At 40.5% G+C, this 18,553-nt stretch overlaps 1 protein-coding gene across 1 annotated transcript in view; it reads left to right on the top strand.

Moving 5' to 3' along the window:
* Window positions 1–14,979, top strand: part of tbx15 (T-box transcription factor 15) — a 36,398-nt gene extending 21,419 nt beyond the window's left edge. Inside the window, exons 6-9 of the mRNA XM_034886019.1 lie at window positions 4,902–5,069; window positions 5,615–5,679; window positions 10,350–10,447; window positions 13,070–14,979. Of these exons, the coding sequence (XP_034741910.1) occupies window positions 4,902–5,069; window positions 5,615–5,679; window positions 10,350–10,447; window positions 13,070–13,902 (1,164 nt within the window). The 3' untranslated portion in view covers window positions 13,903–14,979. The remainder of the gene's footprint in view (window positions 1–4,901; window positions 5,070–5,614; window positions 5,680–10,349; window positions 10,448–13,069) is intronic.
* The last annotated feature ends 3,574 nt before the right edge of the window (window positions 14,980–18,553 follow it).

Genomic DNA, 18,553 nt, shown 5'->3' with positions numbered 1-18,553 from the left:
AATTAAAGCTAAGAAAATACTTAGCTAAATGTTAAAATAAGTTATATTAAAAATTACAAAACTGTAAAACAACAGTAATTTGTGCAGCAGCCCTGCAACCCCTACTGTAAAGTGTCACCAACACAAACGCTCTGATAAACCCTCTGTAAAGTCACTGAATGACTAGTGTCTGAAGCCGCCTACACATGATTGGCAATTTGCTCTAGGTAGAGCAATGCGCAGAGAGCAAGGCTCAGCGCAAGTATTCATTATCAATGTTGGCAAGGAAGCTTTTTCCCAACATGCTGTTATCTCATTGGTTGTGCTTTCGAAAGGTCAAAGTTAAAATAATAATTCAATAAAAAAAATTTGAACTTTGAGTGCAAGCAGCAAATCCGTGCGGTGCGCGATGCCAGGGGTAGCGCAGTAGTTGGGCGCCATCGCTCTCCACATAGGAAATAACAGAACGGCCGAAGCAAAATGGTTTTTCCACATATCATGTGTGGGTAGCTTAACCTAAAGGCCGAGTTACTATTCTCACGAGTTGGTGGAAATTGGACCAGAAAAGAGTAATGCATATTGAGCTTGAATTAATTTGGCGGGAAGAAACACAACTCCAAATGGACACTAAAGTTGCGTTACCTAATGTTTGAAGGATGTAACCTTTTGCACACATGTTAGCAATAACAATCTTAAAAGCCCAATGACATGCTGGCTGTCTGCTTGGTTTGATGTTATTTTGCCGCCTAGTGGCCAGAAATTGATAAACGCAGTTTAAAGACAACAGCTAAACACATTTTAACTCAATGTCTCATTTTTTTATTTTTTTTTATCAACAACTCCAATTAGACTTGATTTAAAGCTATGATGTAATTCTGTGTCGATAATGAGAACACAATGTGCTGCACTTTAGTGTCACTAAATATTTCTCCTCAAATGGCCGTTATAAAGAATAACACTAAACTTCTTCAAAGAATATCATTTACAAACCATACAAGTCTGAAAAATGGCAACTTTGAGAGAACTTGAACCTCATAACTCAAAGCACCCTTTGTATCATTTTCCGGGAAATGTGTAAAGTTACTCAGAGCACTAATTTTGGTTTAATTCAGTCTTTTGTGGAAATTACAGCGAATTGATTTAATAGCAAATGCAGCAGTGTCTCAACTCTTTCTTGGATGTTGACACAGTGGAAGATGGCACAATGCCACCTGTTGTGAATGTCAAGCTATTTCAGAGGCTTTGATATTTGCAGATACTGCTGCAAATCAATTTTCCTCCCAGAGCTCACCATTAGTGTCGAGATGCCAGATTATTAGAAAAGCTGTGTAGTGATGTTTCCAGTGCATTAACAAAATGGCGGCGGCCAGTTTAGCGTAGAGAGCTGCGTGGGGGGCTGCTCTGTCACAGCTCTGCAGATGATCCCATCAGCTCAGTGGTGACAAATGTAATACCATATGGATTGTTAGTGGGCGAGGATTCACATGCAGGGTGAGGGGAGGTTGTCTTTCCTTTCCTGCTGCTCCGTTTAAGGGCTTTTGTTTCCCTGGAGGGGGTTTACGATGCCAAAGGAAATTAACTTCGGGGCTCCCTGTGTGGGAAACCTCACCACTTCTCGCTCATCCTCCTGACTTGTGGTATCGTGAAATGTCTGCCTCATCGGAAACAGACACCATACATGTCGTGAATCATCAGACGTCACGGCGCAGAACAGAAGCAGAGTCTAGGAGAAACAACAATATTTATTATGTCTGAGACGGCGCAGCTGATAAACGGGGCCTCCACCAGTTTGTGATTGTGGGATGAGGTTTGCAGGTTTAACCATTGACTGCATTGTACAACGTAAAATCCGTTGTCAGTTCAATAGTTTGTCAGTGAGCAAGCTTTTGTGTGCAAAAAAGCAGAGAAATCGGTACTTGCACTCTATGAAGCTCCAAAAAGAAGAAGTAAATACAGTAAATAGTCATGACTAAATAAGCAACATCCAAATGTAAAGTTAGAAAAACATCTTTGGGTGTTAATCAATCTTGATTGGTGCATGATGGCATCACACACAAAACAGAAATCTCTCAAGTGCATGGTCCAATAAAACTGTTCTAAATTTGCCGGATAATTGCATGTTTATGTAGGACCACAAGTGGTTTAGTGCCTTTAATTATTTCAATTTACTTTATACTTCTACTCCATAACAATCCAGAAGAAATTAAGAAGTTCCTTTGCAGATTCAAATTCGACATACAAATCAAGTTTAAAAGACATGACACATAATAATATAAGATAAAGTTGATAATCTGTGAAATTTTATTTTATGTTTAAAAAAAGCACTTTATCTCAACACGGGACAAATTAAAATCAACACGGATAAAAATACAACACAGCTGAATGGAAGACACATATCGATTAGCTAGATAATATCAGCCAACATGTATATAATAAAGTAAAATATACCATTGTGGTAATAGTTCTGCACTTGAATAATACGTACATAAAAATCATGAAATTTCTCACATATGGAGTATTTTACCAATGTATCACTGAGTTTAAAGGGAAAAGTCAAAACTCAGTTGCTTTAGGCAACATCTGTGACTTTATGTCTTCTTTCATACATCAACTGAAAAACATTCAAGCGGCTTTATGTCATTCGTACACAGAGGGCATCAAACAGTACTGTAAAACCAACAGCACTTTAAACGTTTTTGGGACGCCTCGGTGGCTGGCCTGACTCGTTAGCCTCGGGCTTCTACCTCGTGGGTCCAGATCGGCCTCAAGCTGTCACTCACTTGTCTGTCGCCCATTTCCTGTCTGTCCCTGCTGGTCTATGGGAAAACCTAATAAAACACTAAAGCAGGCTGGACTGGCCAAAACATAGTTGCTTTGTTGTTAACGATCCGTGGCATTGTAATGTCTCAATGCTGTTTTGTGAGATCAATTTTCTACAAAGTCTGCTTTGAACATTTTTTTCTGACCCTTCAGAGATGCAGTTTTTTCACATAACTGCAGTATTATACTGTATGTGATGTATTGTAGCCCTGCTTACATACAGTCAGTACCACTGGTGAGAGTCCTCTTTGTTCTTGGCTGTAACACAATGTCACTGATGAAATAATGATGTTGCTTTGATCGTTGAATTGTCATGGTCCTTAAAGTGTTTTTAACTGTGTTTGAAATGTTCTTCATAAACAAAATGTGATTTGATTTGACTCTATGGAGATACATCTGTGACATTCGGGATGTGTTGCTGTCTCTTGGGGGTGTATGTTCAGAGGATTTTCAAAGGGAGGTGAAAAGACATCATTACCTACCATGAAAATGAAAACATCACTTATTAAGCCTAATTGTTTTTGAGCGTGAACAACGGTCAGCTGATGTCCTCTGGCTGCACTCTGAGTCGTTTGTTCTGAGTTCTGCTTTGACTTTACATGACCTCAGGCGGACTGAGGACGAGAAGCATGGCTGCTCTCGGCCAAAAAGCAGCTGTTTTTCTGAGTGTGTGTGTGTGTGTGTGTGTGTGTGTCTATTTTAAAATCTCTATTGCTAAAATATGACTGTGATTATCCACTTCATAAGAGCTTTTATATTTTCCTTTTAAATGCCTTTTGCCTTGTAGCGCTTTTGTGGCAAAAGTCACCTGATACACAGGAAGTGAGGTGTTGTGCTTTTCCTCTTAGCAGCAAAAGATTCAAATAAATAGAAAAAATAACTGGAGTTTGCATGAGCACTTACGGCTACAGCAATGCAAATCTGCATCCTGTAAAAATTGGGCTTCCCTTTTATTTGCACATAATAATAAAATGATCGTGGTGCAAAGGATATAAAGACGTTTACTTGTGATCTTCCGGTCTACTTTAGTTCTGTAATTTCCATTTAAAAAAATACAGTTTTACCAATTGAAAGAACAGCTGCAGGAAAACAACCCACACCATTTGAAAGTATTTCTTCTCTTTCTTGTAAAACTGTAGCCTGAAGACATTCATTTCTTTTGAAAAAACCCTATTTTTAGCGCATTGTACTGAGCACACAAAGAAAAAGACAAAAATGAGGATTGTGGATTATTAGCATTACCATCAAGGCAGCAGCCTATTTGAGGTGTGTAACATTAAATGTAGTGTCTCTGATATCCAGAACCATTCTCCCTCGAAGCCCTGGTTTGAAATGACCCCCTCTGTTGTAGCAGAGTTGGGTGGGTGAGGGGGTGGGGGGGTCGAGGGTGTTTGGCTCTGGGTAGATTTTCTCACTCTCAGATTAATCAAGAGCAGACCGAGGCCCCAAGGCGAGGCTGGGGCCAACGCCGTCTGACGCCGTCTGACGCCTCTGCTCCGCTGTGAAATAATCCTCAGCCCTCCGGCGAGCGTCATCGCAGTGTGAACTCGGTTTCCTCTTAATGTCACGTAGCCTGGATAGAGGAGCAGTCATGCTAATTGATGTTATAAAGGACTTGCATGTATTATGTGTTTGCAGAGAAGAACGTTGGCAAGGCTGAGACTTAAAGTTTTGTGTTTTGGAAAGTTTAGAGGCACACGCCCCACTCGCACATACTGATTTGTGATATTCCACTACCGCTATGAGGGTCTTCATTCACCAAATTCCCTCCCTAGCCCCTAATCCCTCACAACTACATGCCAAATCCTGAAACATGATGAAAAATTGGAGCTCTTTTTTTATACTTAAATTTGATACATTAAAGAAATATTAGAAACTACACATCATATGTTGTCTCTGGTTATTTTGTATGTGTTTCAAGCAAAGACAGATTTATTGAAATTGAGATTGGGATGTTTTGAGGCTACCACTTGAAAAGGATTAAAGACAGTAATGATTGGCAAAATGGTCTCAATTTGGAAGATGCCCGTCACCATTTGTACAAGAAATATTTGTATGACAATGTTAGCTGTGCTTCACCTTCTTTCCTTTCACATTTTCAGATCATCCTCCATTCCATGCACAAGTATCAGCCTCGCGTTCATGTCATCAGGAAGGATTTCAGCAGCGAACTGTCTCAAAACAAGCCAGTGCCCAGCGGGGAGGGAGTCAAGACTTTCAGCTTCCCTGAGACCGTCTTCACCACCGTCACTGCCTATCAGAACCAGCAGGTAAGTAGCTCTTGTTTTATTTTATTTTTGCAATTTTGAAATCTCTGGAATTTAATTAAAATTCGCAACATCTTTCTTTCTGGTTGATGTGGAGAATGTTTCACCACAACTTTCTGTATAAATATGATCAAATTCAGAAGCCTATTTTAAAAGCCAAAGTAAAATAAATATAGAGTGTCAGCCTTAACGAAGATTTCTAACCTCAACCTTTGAACTACATTGAGGATGGCATTGTCTCCCTGGAACTTATCCCCTCAGGAGGAGCCTTTCTCAAAATGACCAAAATGCAACCATTTCTGTTTTTTTCTTCTATTTTGAAATGACACTAATTGGCAAAACTACATTGCATGTTATGAACCTTCTTCCAGATTAGAACAAACAAAGGAAAAAACAAAGGATCACCAGCTTTTATTATTATTATTATTGCGAAATAGCACAGAAATGTTGGCGTATTTGAGTTTAAAAAGGTGTCAAACACAAATTCATTTTAAGATGCAGTAATCTCCTCCTCAAACATCTCCTCTCCGTGTTCTTGTTATCTGCAGATCACCAGACTAAAGATCGACCGCAACCCGTTTGCCAAAGGCTTCAGGGACTCTGGGAGAAACAGGTACGCGTTCACAGCATCCATTCACCAACTGAGCAGCCCGTTAGTGTGTTTCAAATTATCCCACAAAAAGTCTGTAATATTTTATATGTGTGACTTTAATATGGAAATAATGGTCTGAAGATAGCACTTAGTACCATATGCTGCTCTATATGAAAACAGCTGTTTTTGTCTGTTGCCAAGAGAGGAACTCTTCAGAGCTGCAACACAGACAGCCAGAGTCGCTGGTACACCTTACTTCTATCTGTGTCTCGTTCAACTCATGAAATGTGCACAAAGGCTCAAAATGCTAATAACACTGTTGATGCATGAACATGTAGAAACTGGAAGTAGGAATGAATTTGTCAGATCACTGTCACATTTCACCCTTTGATTGTTGTTTTACCTCCACATCACATAACAGATGCATTGTACATTGTCATCTTTAGCAGCATCTGAGACAAATACAAGCAGCCCACACTGACCTATCACAGTTATTATTTCAACGTGGTTTCCAATTTGTATTTACATTTTTGTCAATGTGCCGGTCAGTTTTGACTAATGATGTAGCTATGTACCATTGCTACACTGCTAACATACAAGTATGCATCCGCCTTTAATTTCAACTGTAAATTATTAGCCAACTTTTTCACCTGACGAAAAGGCTCTGTTGAATTTGTACTGTTGACACACACATCCCTTCCTGGTTAAAGAATATAATCATTATATTTTATGTGTCTGCAACATGTACAGTGAGCTGTTCATGGATCCATTATCCCTCCCTTCAAGGTAAAAACATTTCTTTTTTTACGTGTAGTTACATAAAACTAAAAAAATAAAGATTTCAACACATATTTTGGAGCTGCTGCAGACTGAAATAAACCCATTAAAATCTTGATGAAACAATAGCGTAACTGTCTAAAACATGCACTTTCAACTAAATTTAGCCCGAGACGTCTAGACGTTTTAATGAAATTACACAGGTTTATGTAAGAGCCATTTTATATCTTAGCCCTCCTCTTCCTGTCACTCAATCATCAAAAAGACAGGAAGCAACACACACATGCACACATGCACACAAACACGCACGCACGCACGCACGCACACACACACACACACACACAAACACACACACACACACACACACACACACACACACACACACACATACACATACACACACCTGACTCACCAGACCCTTTCATTGCTCTGTCAGCTGTTGCATCAGCTGTGTTGTCACTACCGGTGTGCTGATGTCATCCAAAGAGAGCACTTCTATTGGCTGATAACATTGTGGCAATCATGAATAATGTTTGTGATCATCACAGCTTTTTGAGCTTGTGCTTGCTTAATTATATAAGCTTAATTATTAAATATGTTTGTACATATGTTCGCTGTTTCTTCCGTACCCGGGTTTCCACCTCACTCTCTTCCTCTCCTCCCGCCTTTCCTCCCTCTCTCCGTCTCTCTCTCTCTCTTCTCTCTCTTAATTTTTCTCTCATTTTGTCTTTCTCTCAGTCTCTGAATTATCATATATAACATTTGTGGAGGAGAGGAGGAAGGAGAGGGGCGGGTGTACTGAACCACCAGACCCCTCCGCACATGAAAGCAGCCCCCTCCATCTGGTCTGCATTATTGGCACACAGATATTTGAAACATCTTTTTTTGGTTTTCAAACAATAGACTGCTTGATTTATGAACTGGCATTCGAATTTCATTGCAGAAAAGCTACAGATGAAAAGATAACGGGGAATGAGAAATTTTTTGGGAGGGAGAGAAAATTAATTTATCCTCACATACTGCTCGTGATTCCCGCTCTTTAAATCTCTTTTAGGATTTGGTTTCTTTAAGAGTAAGAGCTTCTGTCACCTTAAAACGTCTTTTTCAGTCACGCTTCCTGTGTAAAGCTGCTTTAAAAAAAAAAATCTTCGACCACTCATGAATATGTTAGTGAGCAGCAGCTCTGACCCTCGACCATCATACTACTGCTTTCGCTAATTATGGTTTAATTGTGCACATACTGTACGTCACTAACAACATAAAATGTAACTGTATGTTCAAATTAGCACACTGTTTGCACACTACAGCTAAAAGTTTACTTTTTTCTCCTTTCATGTGGCACAGATCTAATTTTAGCTATCTTGAAATATTGGTATGAGCCTTATATTTGGGCATAAATAATAATAAAGTTTTATCTATCTGGCACATTTTATTAAAAAAAGAAAATATATATATACTGTATACTGTACACTGTATACTGTAAATATATGTGTATGTGTGTGTGTGTGTGTGTGTCTGTGCGTGTGTGTGTCACAGTAGGTGAAAGCCACTCAAAGAATAAACTGGTAAGAAAAGTATGAGCAAATCAAACATCAAAAGAGACATTTAATAAATTAGAATTTAATAAAAATGAAAGCAACGATTCACATAAGCCTTCTGACTTACATCATTATTGATTAAGATGGAGTCTCAGTGGGGGTGGTGGTTGGATGTTGGCATCAGCGTCAGGTGCAGCTTGTGGGCTCAATAAACACTAATCTGATTTGGTGGGAAGGGGGAATACTTTCAAGCGGGCAAGTCGCTTCACTTCCTTCTGTAACAAATTGATCCAGTGGCCTTACACAGTACCTCAATCTTAGCGAACATGTGGAAAAATGAGACTCTTCAGTGTCCAGCCAGTTTTGTTTGCATTATGAGCAAGCCATATAGAAAAAACATGTAATTTACAGCTTAGTTTCCTCCGCATTGTGTTTTATTGTCACTTTTCTGCAACTCTCCTGCTTAGTTTTTTCTTCAGTTGTTGCCATGTGTGGCTGCCATGTCCCTCAGGATCCAAGTAGTCTTTTTTAGGTCATGTGTACACCAGCAAATATCAACCAAGTCAAACAGTTATAAACTGATAGAATAATTGTGTGACAAGATCCAAGGAAAAATGAATAGTGTAGGAAAGAGAACTCTCACTGAGCTCAATTTGTGATCTGCATTTGCAGCTTAATTAATTTGAATGCTCCCATGCTTTCATTTGCTAAACTACACGTTTGGGGTATTGAATACTGTTTTCAGCGTGTATATAAATAATTTTATGCACAACTGCCTGGTGCCAACATATCTGGCATGTTTGGAAATTATTTTTGTTTCATTCAAATTTAAAATGCAGTTTGGCTTCTAATAGTGGAGGTGCAACTGGGTTTAAAAAGGTAAAAAATAGGAACTTCAATTAAAAGAAGAAAAACTTGAGTTAACAGATTGAGATTCCATTAAGTAAATGTCTTCCTGCCAACCATTTAAAATCTGCACTGTAAGATAATACAGTTTACCTAGATGTAGATTAGGCAGGAAATCTGTGTTTTTAACTAACTAATAACATTATTAGCATGTTTAATTCCCTTGAAACACTGCAAATATAACTATTAATCTTTCATTTAAAATGTATCATGCTTTAATAAAATAGGATGACTTTCTTTGATTGGAAGTCAATTCCGCCAAAATTCAAAAAGTTGAAGGCAGCTGCAACTAAACGTGTTGGAAACAAGAAGCTGAAAACATTAAAACAGGTGTGACATCTTTTGTTTCTGTTGCTCTGCCAGGCCCGTCTCCTAAATATTACCAAGTTTATATTAGTATCGGATATGAGCAACAGTAACAGTCATCAAAAAAGCTGACATACTTGTTTTGGGGTTTTAGCAGTAGAATGACTGCAGTGTGAACACAGCCTGTGTTTTTTTCCGTGGAACATTACCAAGTAAATCCACATTGAGGGGAAATTCAAAATGAATATAAAGGTCAGACCTGCACTGCTAATCCTCAAATGAAGCAGCAACTTATGTTACTTTTTCTGACTTTCTTAATAGCATCTTAATAAAGAACTTACCCCAGCTATAAGTTATGGTGGTGGGTGGAGAACTGGCTTTACGGCCTGTAGCAGAGGGATACAGCTCGTTTGTTGGGCTTTGCTCCCGCAGCAGTGGGACTGTATGAATGAGTGCAGTGATGGCGACGGCCCGGCCTATTGGCATGGCGCACTAACGAGCTTCCACGGCCTGGGAGTTAGTGGCCCTGAAATAACACGGTGAGCAGTGACGGGCGCTGGTTTACCTAGGACAGGGCACAGCGCCGTGCAGGGAAGTAAATCAAGCAGGAAGTAGAACCGTGTACAGATTCAAGATGAAACGTCAACCAGATTAATGTGCACAGTAAAAACCTGCTCCATTTTAATGGTTCTAGTCATTAGTCTAGTAACTAAACAAGAAAAACAGAATGTTAAGGAATAAATAATTAAATAAATAACCAGATTGTGCAAAATAAAAAAGATAATCTAAACAAATACAACAACACTGCCTGTTAAAGCTCTTTGGGCAGAGAGCCCAGTGGCTGAGGGTCCTGGTCCACTCTGGTGACAAGGCCAGATTTTGGAACAGCTAGTAGTACCCCAGCTGCCAGAAGAGCTCACGCAGTGATCCGGCACGTGGGGCATTAGCAGATCATCGATATAAGCAAGAGCCTGCCATGTGGTGGTATACAAAACAAACCGCAATAAAATCTTCCTCTCTCCACCAATCTCTCTCTCTCTCTCTCTCTCTCGCTCTCTGTGTTTATGTCATCTGGTCGACACACACATGTAGATGTCATTATTGTCCCATTTTCCTGTTCTTTTTCTATTGTGAAATATTTTTTTCTGTATGTGTCTTTGTCAGGACTGGCCTGGAGGCGATCATGGAGACCTATGCTTTTTGGAGACCTCCTGTGAGGACCCTCACGTTTGAAGACTTCACCAACATGCAAAAACAGCAAGGTGTGTGAATACACACTCTCTCTCTGTACAGGCGAAAACAACACATCAAACTTCAAAACCCCACCTCAATCTTTCTTATGTACTTCTAATTCAATTTCCTTTGTGTTTTTGTACAGTAGTAGTTGATTTAGTGCAGAAAAGTAAAAGACAAAAGCTCAAAAAGTCAGAGTCAGATTTCTTCCATATAAAGTAGAAACTGGTATCTGTGTCTTCACTCTGATGGCTTTCTACCTGGTATTATTGTTGAAGGACGGACATATAAAACTGATGATTTGATCTCCACCTGACGACGCCCAAAATAAATGATCCCAGATATGCAAGCAGCACTGCTACCGCTATTTCTTATAGTTTTACTCAGAGTGTTTTATAAGCATGGCAAAATATGCCAGAAAAATAATTTTGATTTTTATTATGACTTTTCTTACTTTTTTTATTAAACAGACACACTAGAGCCCACTGACTCCATTACATAAGTATTTTACCCTCTCTAAAAAACTCCCATTTAAGTTGAAGCACTGCCTTCTCTTGACATGTAGAAATAAATGTAAACTAAAAGCCACGATGAGAATAGGTGCTGATTTGGATCGTTTCCAGTGTTCTAGATAACTGAGAAATCAAATTATTCTATATTTTGAATGTGATCTGAATTCTTGGCGACTACTTTGAGAACCCCCGTGGCATGTCATAATTCTCACTGTTTATATATACTCACATTTTGTATCATTCTTGAGATTTATAATCCCAATAACAATTATTACAAATGAACATAAAATGGTATAGCAGCATATAGTGTTTCTTAAGGTTAGTAACAGGGTAAAGTAATGAATTACTGAAGAGTTTCTGAGAGTACTGCACAGTGCATTAGCATGCCCTTGGTGCATGTGCTGTCCCAACCTGAACTCTCCCTCTGCATATTTTCCCTGCCTATATCACCACACACTACATCAGCTATGGTTGTCCTTCATTTGAGCTTGGCCATACACTGCTCCCCTGGCAGGTCGGAAGGCGTCTGCTGAACTTTTCACATCACGCGCAGCCCTTGAAAATAAAATCGTTAAACAAACCCTGTGGCTTTTGGACAGCTCTGCGACACGAGTCAGCGTCAGTCGGGCCACCTCCCTTTGTATCGGCTCCAGGGCCGGCACAAGGTCTTAGTCATGGTTCATATCAAGGGCCACGCCACTTTTAAAAGCAACACTGTTTCCTTACCAACCCTATCTGGGTCACCTCTGGGGGTCAGCATGACGTGACGCTTCGTATTTTGTCTGACATGTGTTTGTTATCATTAAAGTCCTCCAAAGTGATTAGGATTTAATCAAAGTCCTTGCAGTAAACCCTGTGTCACCCTGAAAGGACACTGGTGTGTGTGCTTGTATGCGTGCGTGTGTGAAAAAGAGAGTATTTACCCTTATGGCACCAGACACCCTTTTTCCCTTCAAGTAATCAACTATTCCCCCTCGGCACTGGAGCACCTCAAGCCCTTTTAACCAGAGGAAAACATGACATCACCAAACTATCGTCCTTCTCTCTCTTTTTCCTCATATACCTTGCTCACCCCCCCTTTCTTTATTTCTCTCGAGCAGAGCACTGCAGCAATATTATCGAAGGCATATGGTGCAAAATCAGAACCCCAGCCAAGCGAGTACTGGATTATTTAGTTATGCCTCCTCCTCATTCTGGGTTCAAATCAAATTTCTCCAACAGCAAGATGAACACTGGCCAAATTCTCATTAATAGAGAAATATGCGATTGATATCCCACAGCTATCATTTCACTCTCAAAGGCTAGACTTAGTGGATATGATTTCTGCCAGCTCCCCTTCCTCTGAATCAGTAAAGTACATGTCTAAACTCTAAGAGTCTTCTGCGTTTTTATTGAGAACGGCTCTGTTAAGCAGACATAGCCAAAACTGAAGCCATATTTATCATGCCAACAATATGTATTTTTATTTGGCTTATGATCTCATATCCAGCAGTTTCAAAGAGTAAGGCCCTGCAGTTACTCTTAGAGTAGGTGTTTCAAAATGTACATGTGGATCAACACAGTTGTATATTAGATTTGTGAGAGGGGAATTCATAATGTAGCTTTAGTAGTCTGACTCGGTGCATGTGCACCACCGGGAAATTGTCCCATTGGCAATTACTGACAACACAGGTTCAAACTTCAAAGACACATCCTGACAATGAAGATTCCTTGGTTTATTCTGTGAACACAAAAAGACACTTGGATTTGTCTTACATGATTATTTATACATTCCAACCTGTTGTCGGAGACATTTCTCCTGCACTGCCGCAGGGTAGAGACAATGGAGGTTTGGCAATGATGGCTGTAATACATCTCCACAGAGAAATCCTGTTTGTTTTTTGTCTCTCAATAGGGGGGTCAGAGGCAGACAGGCGGGGGTTTATGTCACTTTCCCATCATATCCAATTTTTTTTTGGGGGGGGGAACTCCCCCAATAACAACCATCAGCCATGATTCAATGATTTTTGCACTGATTCAAACTCAACTGAATCTGGTCTCGGAACTGATTTTGTTTTTTATTTTAGGTTATTTATTTTAGGATATTTAAGGTCAAATATTTCCTGTACTTCACTATCTCTATGTCTGTGTGTTTTCCAGGGGGAAGCACTGGCACCTCTCCGACCACCTCCAGCACAGGAACCCCCTCCCCCTCTGGTGCGGCTCACCTCTTGTCACCCTCCTGCTCGCCTCCGACCTTTCACCTCGCCCCCAACACCTTTAATGTGGGCTGCAGGGAAAGTCAGCTCTGCAACCTGGGCCTGTCTGAATACCCAGCCTGCGCTCGCAGCAATATGGCAGCTCTGCAGGGCTATGGCGGCCTGGCCGACAGTTCCTACGGACGCCTCCAAGCTGCAGGGGGGGCTGTGGGCTCTGCTCAGCCCTCTGAGTCCTTCCTGCCACAGAGGACTTCCTCCTTGATTGCTGCTGGCATGCAGGGAAGTGCTCATGCCTCACTGACCGGCGGCGGGAGTGGCGGCGGCTCTGGAGGCAAGATGGATGCCTACGGCGGTCAGCTCGGGTCCTTCCCGGCCTCACAGCTTCAGTACGTGATGCAGGCCGGAGGAAGTTCCGGCTCTGCCTCATCCTCCTCATCCGGATCCTCCCCTTCCTCCGCCCACATGTTCGGCGGGAGCCACCACCACGTGCAGCAGGGGTCCTACAACGCTTTCTCCCTGCACAACCCTTACAACCTGTACGGATACAACTTCCCAACCTCTCCTCGCTTGGCCGCCAGCCCCGAAAAGCCCCAGGGAGGTTTGCTGTGCTCTTCGTCTCCAGCCGGGGCCTTCGCTGAGCGCCAGTACCTGTCCAACGGAAGCATGGACACTATGCACATGATCGGCAACACCACCGGTGGCCAGCAGGGCAGCAGCTCCTGCGACGGACGTCAATATAGCTCCTCCTCTCAGATGTCCATGCACATGGTGTAGAAACTGGGATTGAGCCTCACGGTCCTAAATGTTTGTTAAGTCTTTCAGATGAAAAGCAAATCTCTAATCTCCCATCCCGGTTTGGGGTTGATGTTGAACCGGTGTTGTTGTTTTTTTATGTACTGAAAACAAACCTTTCAGAAAAGGACATCATTTGTTTTTAAAGACAATCTACCACATACAAAGCATTATAGAAGGAGTCAAAACTATTATTTAATTATCTTTGTATTAATGAAGCAAATAGTTGGGGCAGAAACCTGTCTCTCTTACTGTTTCTGACAGGAAAGAAACAACAAACTCAACAGATTGTAATAAGACCGAGAGCTAGGAGCCCACATGCTCTGGTTCAGAAGGGATTACCATTTGTGAATCTGTTATGGTGCAATACTCTTTTCAAGCGACTCATTCTTGATTTTTGGGGGGGAGGGACTTAAATCCCATGCAGTCATGACATCATGTAAGCAAAACAATCTTCACTGTGATCCCTTTTGACTTCACTTGTGCCGAACTGTCAAGGGGTCAGTGGTCTGAAGTTTTGGCTGAAATGAAGGGGACAACTGGACAAGATCACAGAATTACTCGCTGCTCCACATACACTACATGCAGGAGATGAAGGATCTGGACGCTGTAGGGTGAATACAACACGTCAGAGAAATACAGGTCAGGTTAACCGAGGAACTGAAAACTCCCAACAAGGCATGAGCATTCAGGACTCCACCACACAACTTCACCGTCAAACCATTATCTTCATAGACTGGAATGGCATCACTATTTTTGAGTGGATTATGTTTGTTTTTTTAGCATATATATAAGATGGCGAATGCAATCAATAACATAAGCTTAAAAGTTGTTGTGTGAAAAGAAGCAATAGCAAAACAGAGTAATTAAAGTATGTTTTGGTGTGTTGTAGAGATGTGTATTTAAGTGCTGAGCAGTATAACAATTTTACAGGCCAATCTGTTATAAAAATGTGTGAAAAAAGGGAAATGACAAAGATTCTTTTTTTGAGGCATTTAAAAAAATGTAAATACAGGTGCCAAGCACGTAAAAAGCTCAATAAACGTTTTAATCCATGTACATGCTTTTGATTTTCTTTTTGGATATTCAAGACAATTATTCAGCAAAAATTGAAAACATACTGTGAATAACCAAAACCCAGAAACACAACTGGCTCATAAAACACAATTTGGAGCATAAGCAAAACAAATTGCAGTATTTACTGTAAAATTACCAAAAGAATGCTATTTTTACACATGGTCTATGTGATAATAACTATCAGAAAAGACTGAATTGTTATTTTAAAAACAGTTTAAGATTGTAGCTGGGGAGGCCGACTCACCATTCACAGCCTCGAGGCTACAATAACAACTAGTGACATGATTATTAATCACACACGAGAGGGTTGTCCGCTTATAAAACGCACACATCTGCTCTGCACCACATCCCACATCACAGGCACGGGCTTCAAACGCTGATGCAATGCATCGATCATAAACCCAACCGGAAGAAAAAGACCCAAAAATGACAAAGTCTCTTCCTGCTGCTTCTGCTTACTATGAGAATGATAAATAAAGCTCTTGTGCCAACTGCACTCAGCTGTGCTGCTGTTGTGCTCAGTGCACATGAATGTGGCACCTGTTTAAAGAGACAGAGAAATCCCCTTGTAATCATTTAAACCTCCAAGAGAAAAAAACATGCAGCATTTAGGATCACTCCTACTCCAGTTTTGTGGTTCCCCTCTTGTTACACAGGCTCAGACTCCAGGGATTTAGCGAGGCCAATCAGCATCCATTACACGGATGTCTTCTGAACGGCTCTCCCCAATCACTTCCTATCATGCATACGGCTCTAGCCATGAAATATCATATCTGAACCATCATCAGAAAATAAAGGGGGTGCAGGACTGTGGAGACAGCAACCCACTATTGGAACCACCTGTTTTTCCAAGCATGACTTCAAATAATGAGCATGATGTACCGGAGAGAAGCGCATGATTTCATAATTTGGCTGCACTCCATCTATCTGGACATTTTTTCAATGATTATTCACGTTATTTGTCTGATATACACTCGTTCTCTTGTTCTAGCAGCATGCCCCCCCCAACCCACCCCACCCGTCTTCACCGCAGATTTACCTCAGGGCCTGTTCAATTAGGAGATGTATTTGTAAAGAGGGGCAGTGCACATGGGTCCACCGAGCAGCAGTATGACATAATGCACAGCAGATCTGTATTCATACAGTAAACTATCAATCAGGTCCTTAAGTGGAAAAGAATGGCTGAGCTTGAGTAACAGCCACTCTCTGCCTTTCATCATGCCGTCTTTCATTAGAAACAAAATATGCAAACAATCACATTGATTGATTAATGGCAGAGTGAGGCCAGGCTTGCCGTTAAACATGAAACTGGAACAATTAGAGATACAGGACTGGGTATTTTAACGAGATCCTCTGACAGAGATGAGAGAGATCTGGTGCCTAATCTGCCGCTTTGAGCCCATTTTGAGTGACAGCACGCTGACTGGAGGGTATCCCATAATCCCCCCCTCCCCCTGTCTTAGCCATTGATCTTTCTCTTCGAACACATTTCAGACATTTTAACAGACTCAGAATTACTCTCCGGGGAACTCTACTGGATGCAAGTCCAGCTGAGGGGGGTCAGTGACCATGTGCAAAAGAGGGGGAAAACGTTCAATTTCTTCTGAGGGTCTGGTTTTGATACAACACTGAGTGTGGGTTCATATCAGACACTCCAATCAGAAATTTCTGGTAAACCATTGCCCTCTTGTGTTTATTCCTCTCTTATGCTTGAGATTTTCTTGACTTGACTCATCTTCACAGTAAATTATTGCTGACAGTAGACGTAGACACTTTTTTCTGAGGTGTTACAGTGAGCCTGACATGTGTATTGAAGCACTAAATCACTGCTCATTCACAAAGGGCTTTCAATAAGGAACATCTTGAAACTGTTTTAGGATTGATAAAGCCATGATACGCATGTCAAGTTAAAAAAAAGAAATATACTCTGGTGATGTGGCCGGGGTTTTTACAGTCACAGAAGTGCAGACCTCTGAAGGCATGTTGTGCACTTTCTGAAGCCCTTAGACTCAAAAAGTAAGAATGTAACGTGTACGTAAGAAATTCATTGACCCGATTTCAGTCTCATCATGTGCGGCACACATGACTTAAATAGTATTATTAAAATAAAAGCCAGTTAGAGAAGAGGAAACCCTAACATGACACAAATCATCGGCTTGTTATCTTTAGATGAACAGTTTACATTTCAAGTGGGAGTGTGTGGCAGTGATTGCCTTCTGTGTGCTGGTAATTGACAACATTACAATCTAAGAATCATGTTTTCATTAAATGATTGCAAAGTTTCACAGTTTGATTAGTGTTGGACAATCACAAAATAATAATAATCATTTCTACGTGAGCAACAAAAGTATTTAAGGTCAAGATAACAGACACTTTATGCTGTAGAATGAGAATAACACTTCCTCTTGTCACATCTTTTCACTGCTGATGTTGACTTTTTCCATTTTGGACTCAATCTGTCAGCTGCTGTTCATGTTGTCACCCAACAAACACCAAACCACCACAGAATCCTCCCTAACACAGACTTAATTCCCATGGGATCAATAGAAAACAAGTTATCTTCCTAGTCAGATATTCTCATTGAAGACTAAACATTTGATACCAAAAAAGAAAATCCAAAAGTAAATTTAGAACAAATTGGAAATTGGACGGACGAGTGGAAGATCAGAAAAGGAGAACTGGTAAAAGATCCAGACCTTCCAGTAAGATGGAAATCTCCTGAAAGAGAGAAAAGTATAGAGAAAAATAGAAATGAAAAAAAACAATACATAATTTTCTTTGTGGCAATAATAATGATGTGTGTCAGCACTGATGGCTTTAGTATATTGAATGATTACAGTCATTACATCATATGTTTTAATGACTGAATTTTCAGCCAAATTAGCACAACAGTACATAACAGCATTACTTTTTATCCCTATAAGGAATGTTGTAGTCATTACTCTGCTTTCCTGCTACATTTCTATCTTTAAGAAACAACAACATATTAAATTAAGTACACAAATATCTCTCATATTGTATATCTGATTTTGGCTTTTTCAAACTTTGATGAAGATGTACAATGCTGATGTTAGGTGTGTTTCTTGTAGTTTCTTGTTGCTGGGAAATGACCTGAAATGTAAATATTCCTGATATCTTGGAAATGGATATGTTTTGCACATTTTTCCACAGCTGGGAGTGGGACAACAACAAAAACACAAACATTGATACAGTATCTCAATTTGGAAACGTTAGTTTCTCGACTACAATTGAAAATAGTCTTCGTAACATGTGTATGTAATGATGGAGCCTCCAGTGTGAAGTATCAAGTTATAACCATGACCTAACACTTAACCATAATTCCACCCCGAACCTGACAAACCTCAATCAGTGTCGTCCTCAATAATATTAATACTTAACTCAGACTTTAAGTTAACCATAATCCGTAGTCCACCCAACACCAAACCAGAACAGATTCATAACAGCGGAATGGCTAAAATGCCAGCAGTTGCCATCGTGTTAAAAACATGTATGCTTAGTTGAACACACACATGGGGAGGAGAAATATAAAAAAAAC

Source organism: Etheostoma cragini, chromosome 11, assembly GCF_013103735.1.
Source record: "Etheostoma cragini isolate CJK2018 chromosome 11, CSU_Ecrag_1.0, whole genome shotgun sequence".
NCBI lineage: Eukaryota > Metazoa > Chordata > Actinopteri > Perciformes > Percidae > Etheostoma > Etheostoma cragini.
This window is presented reverse-complemented; position numbering and strand designations above follow the sequence as displayed.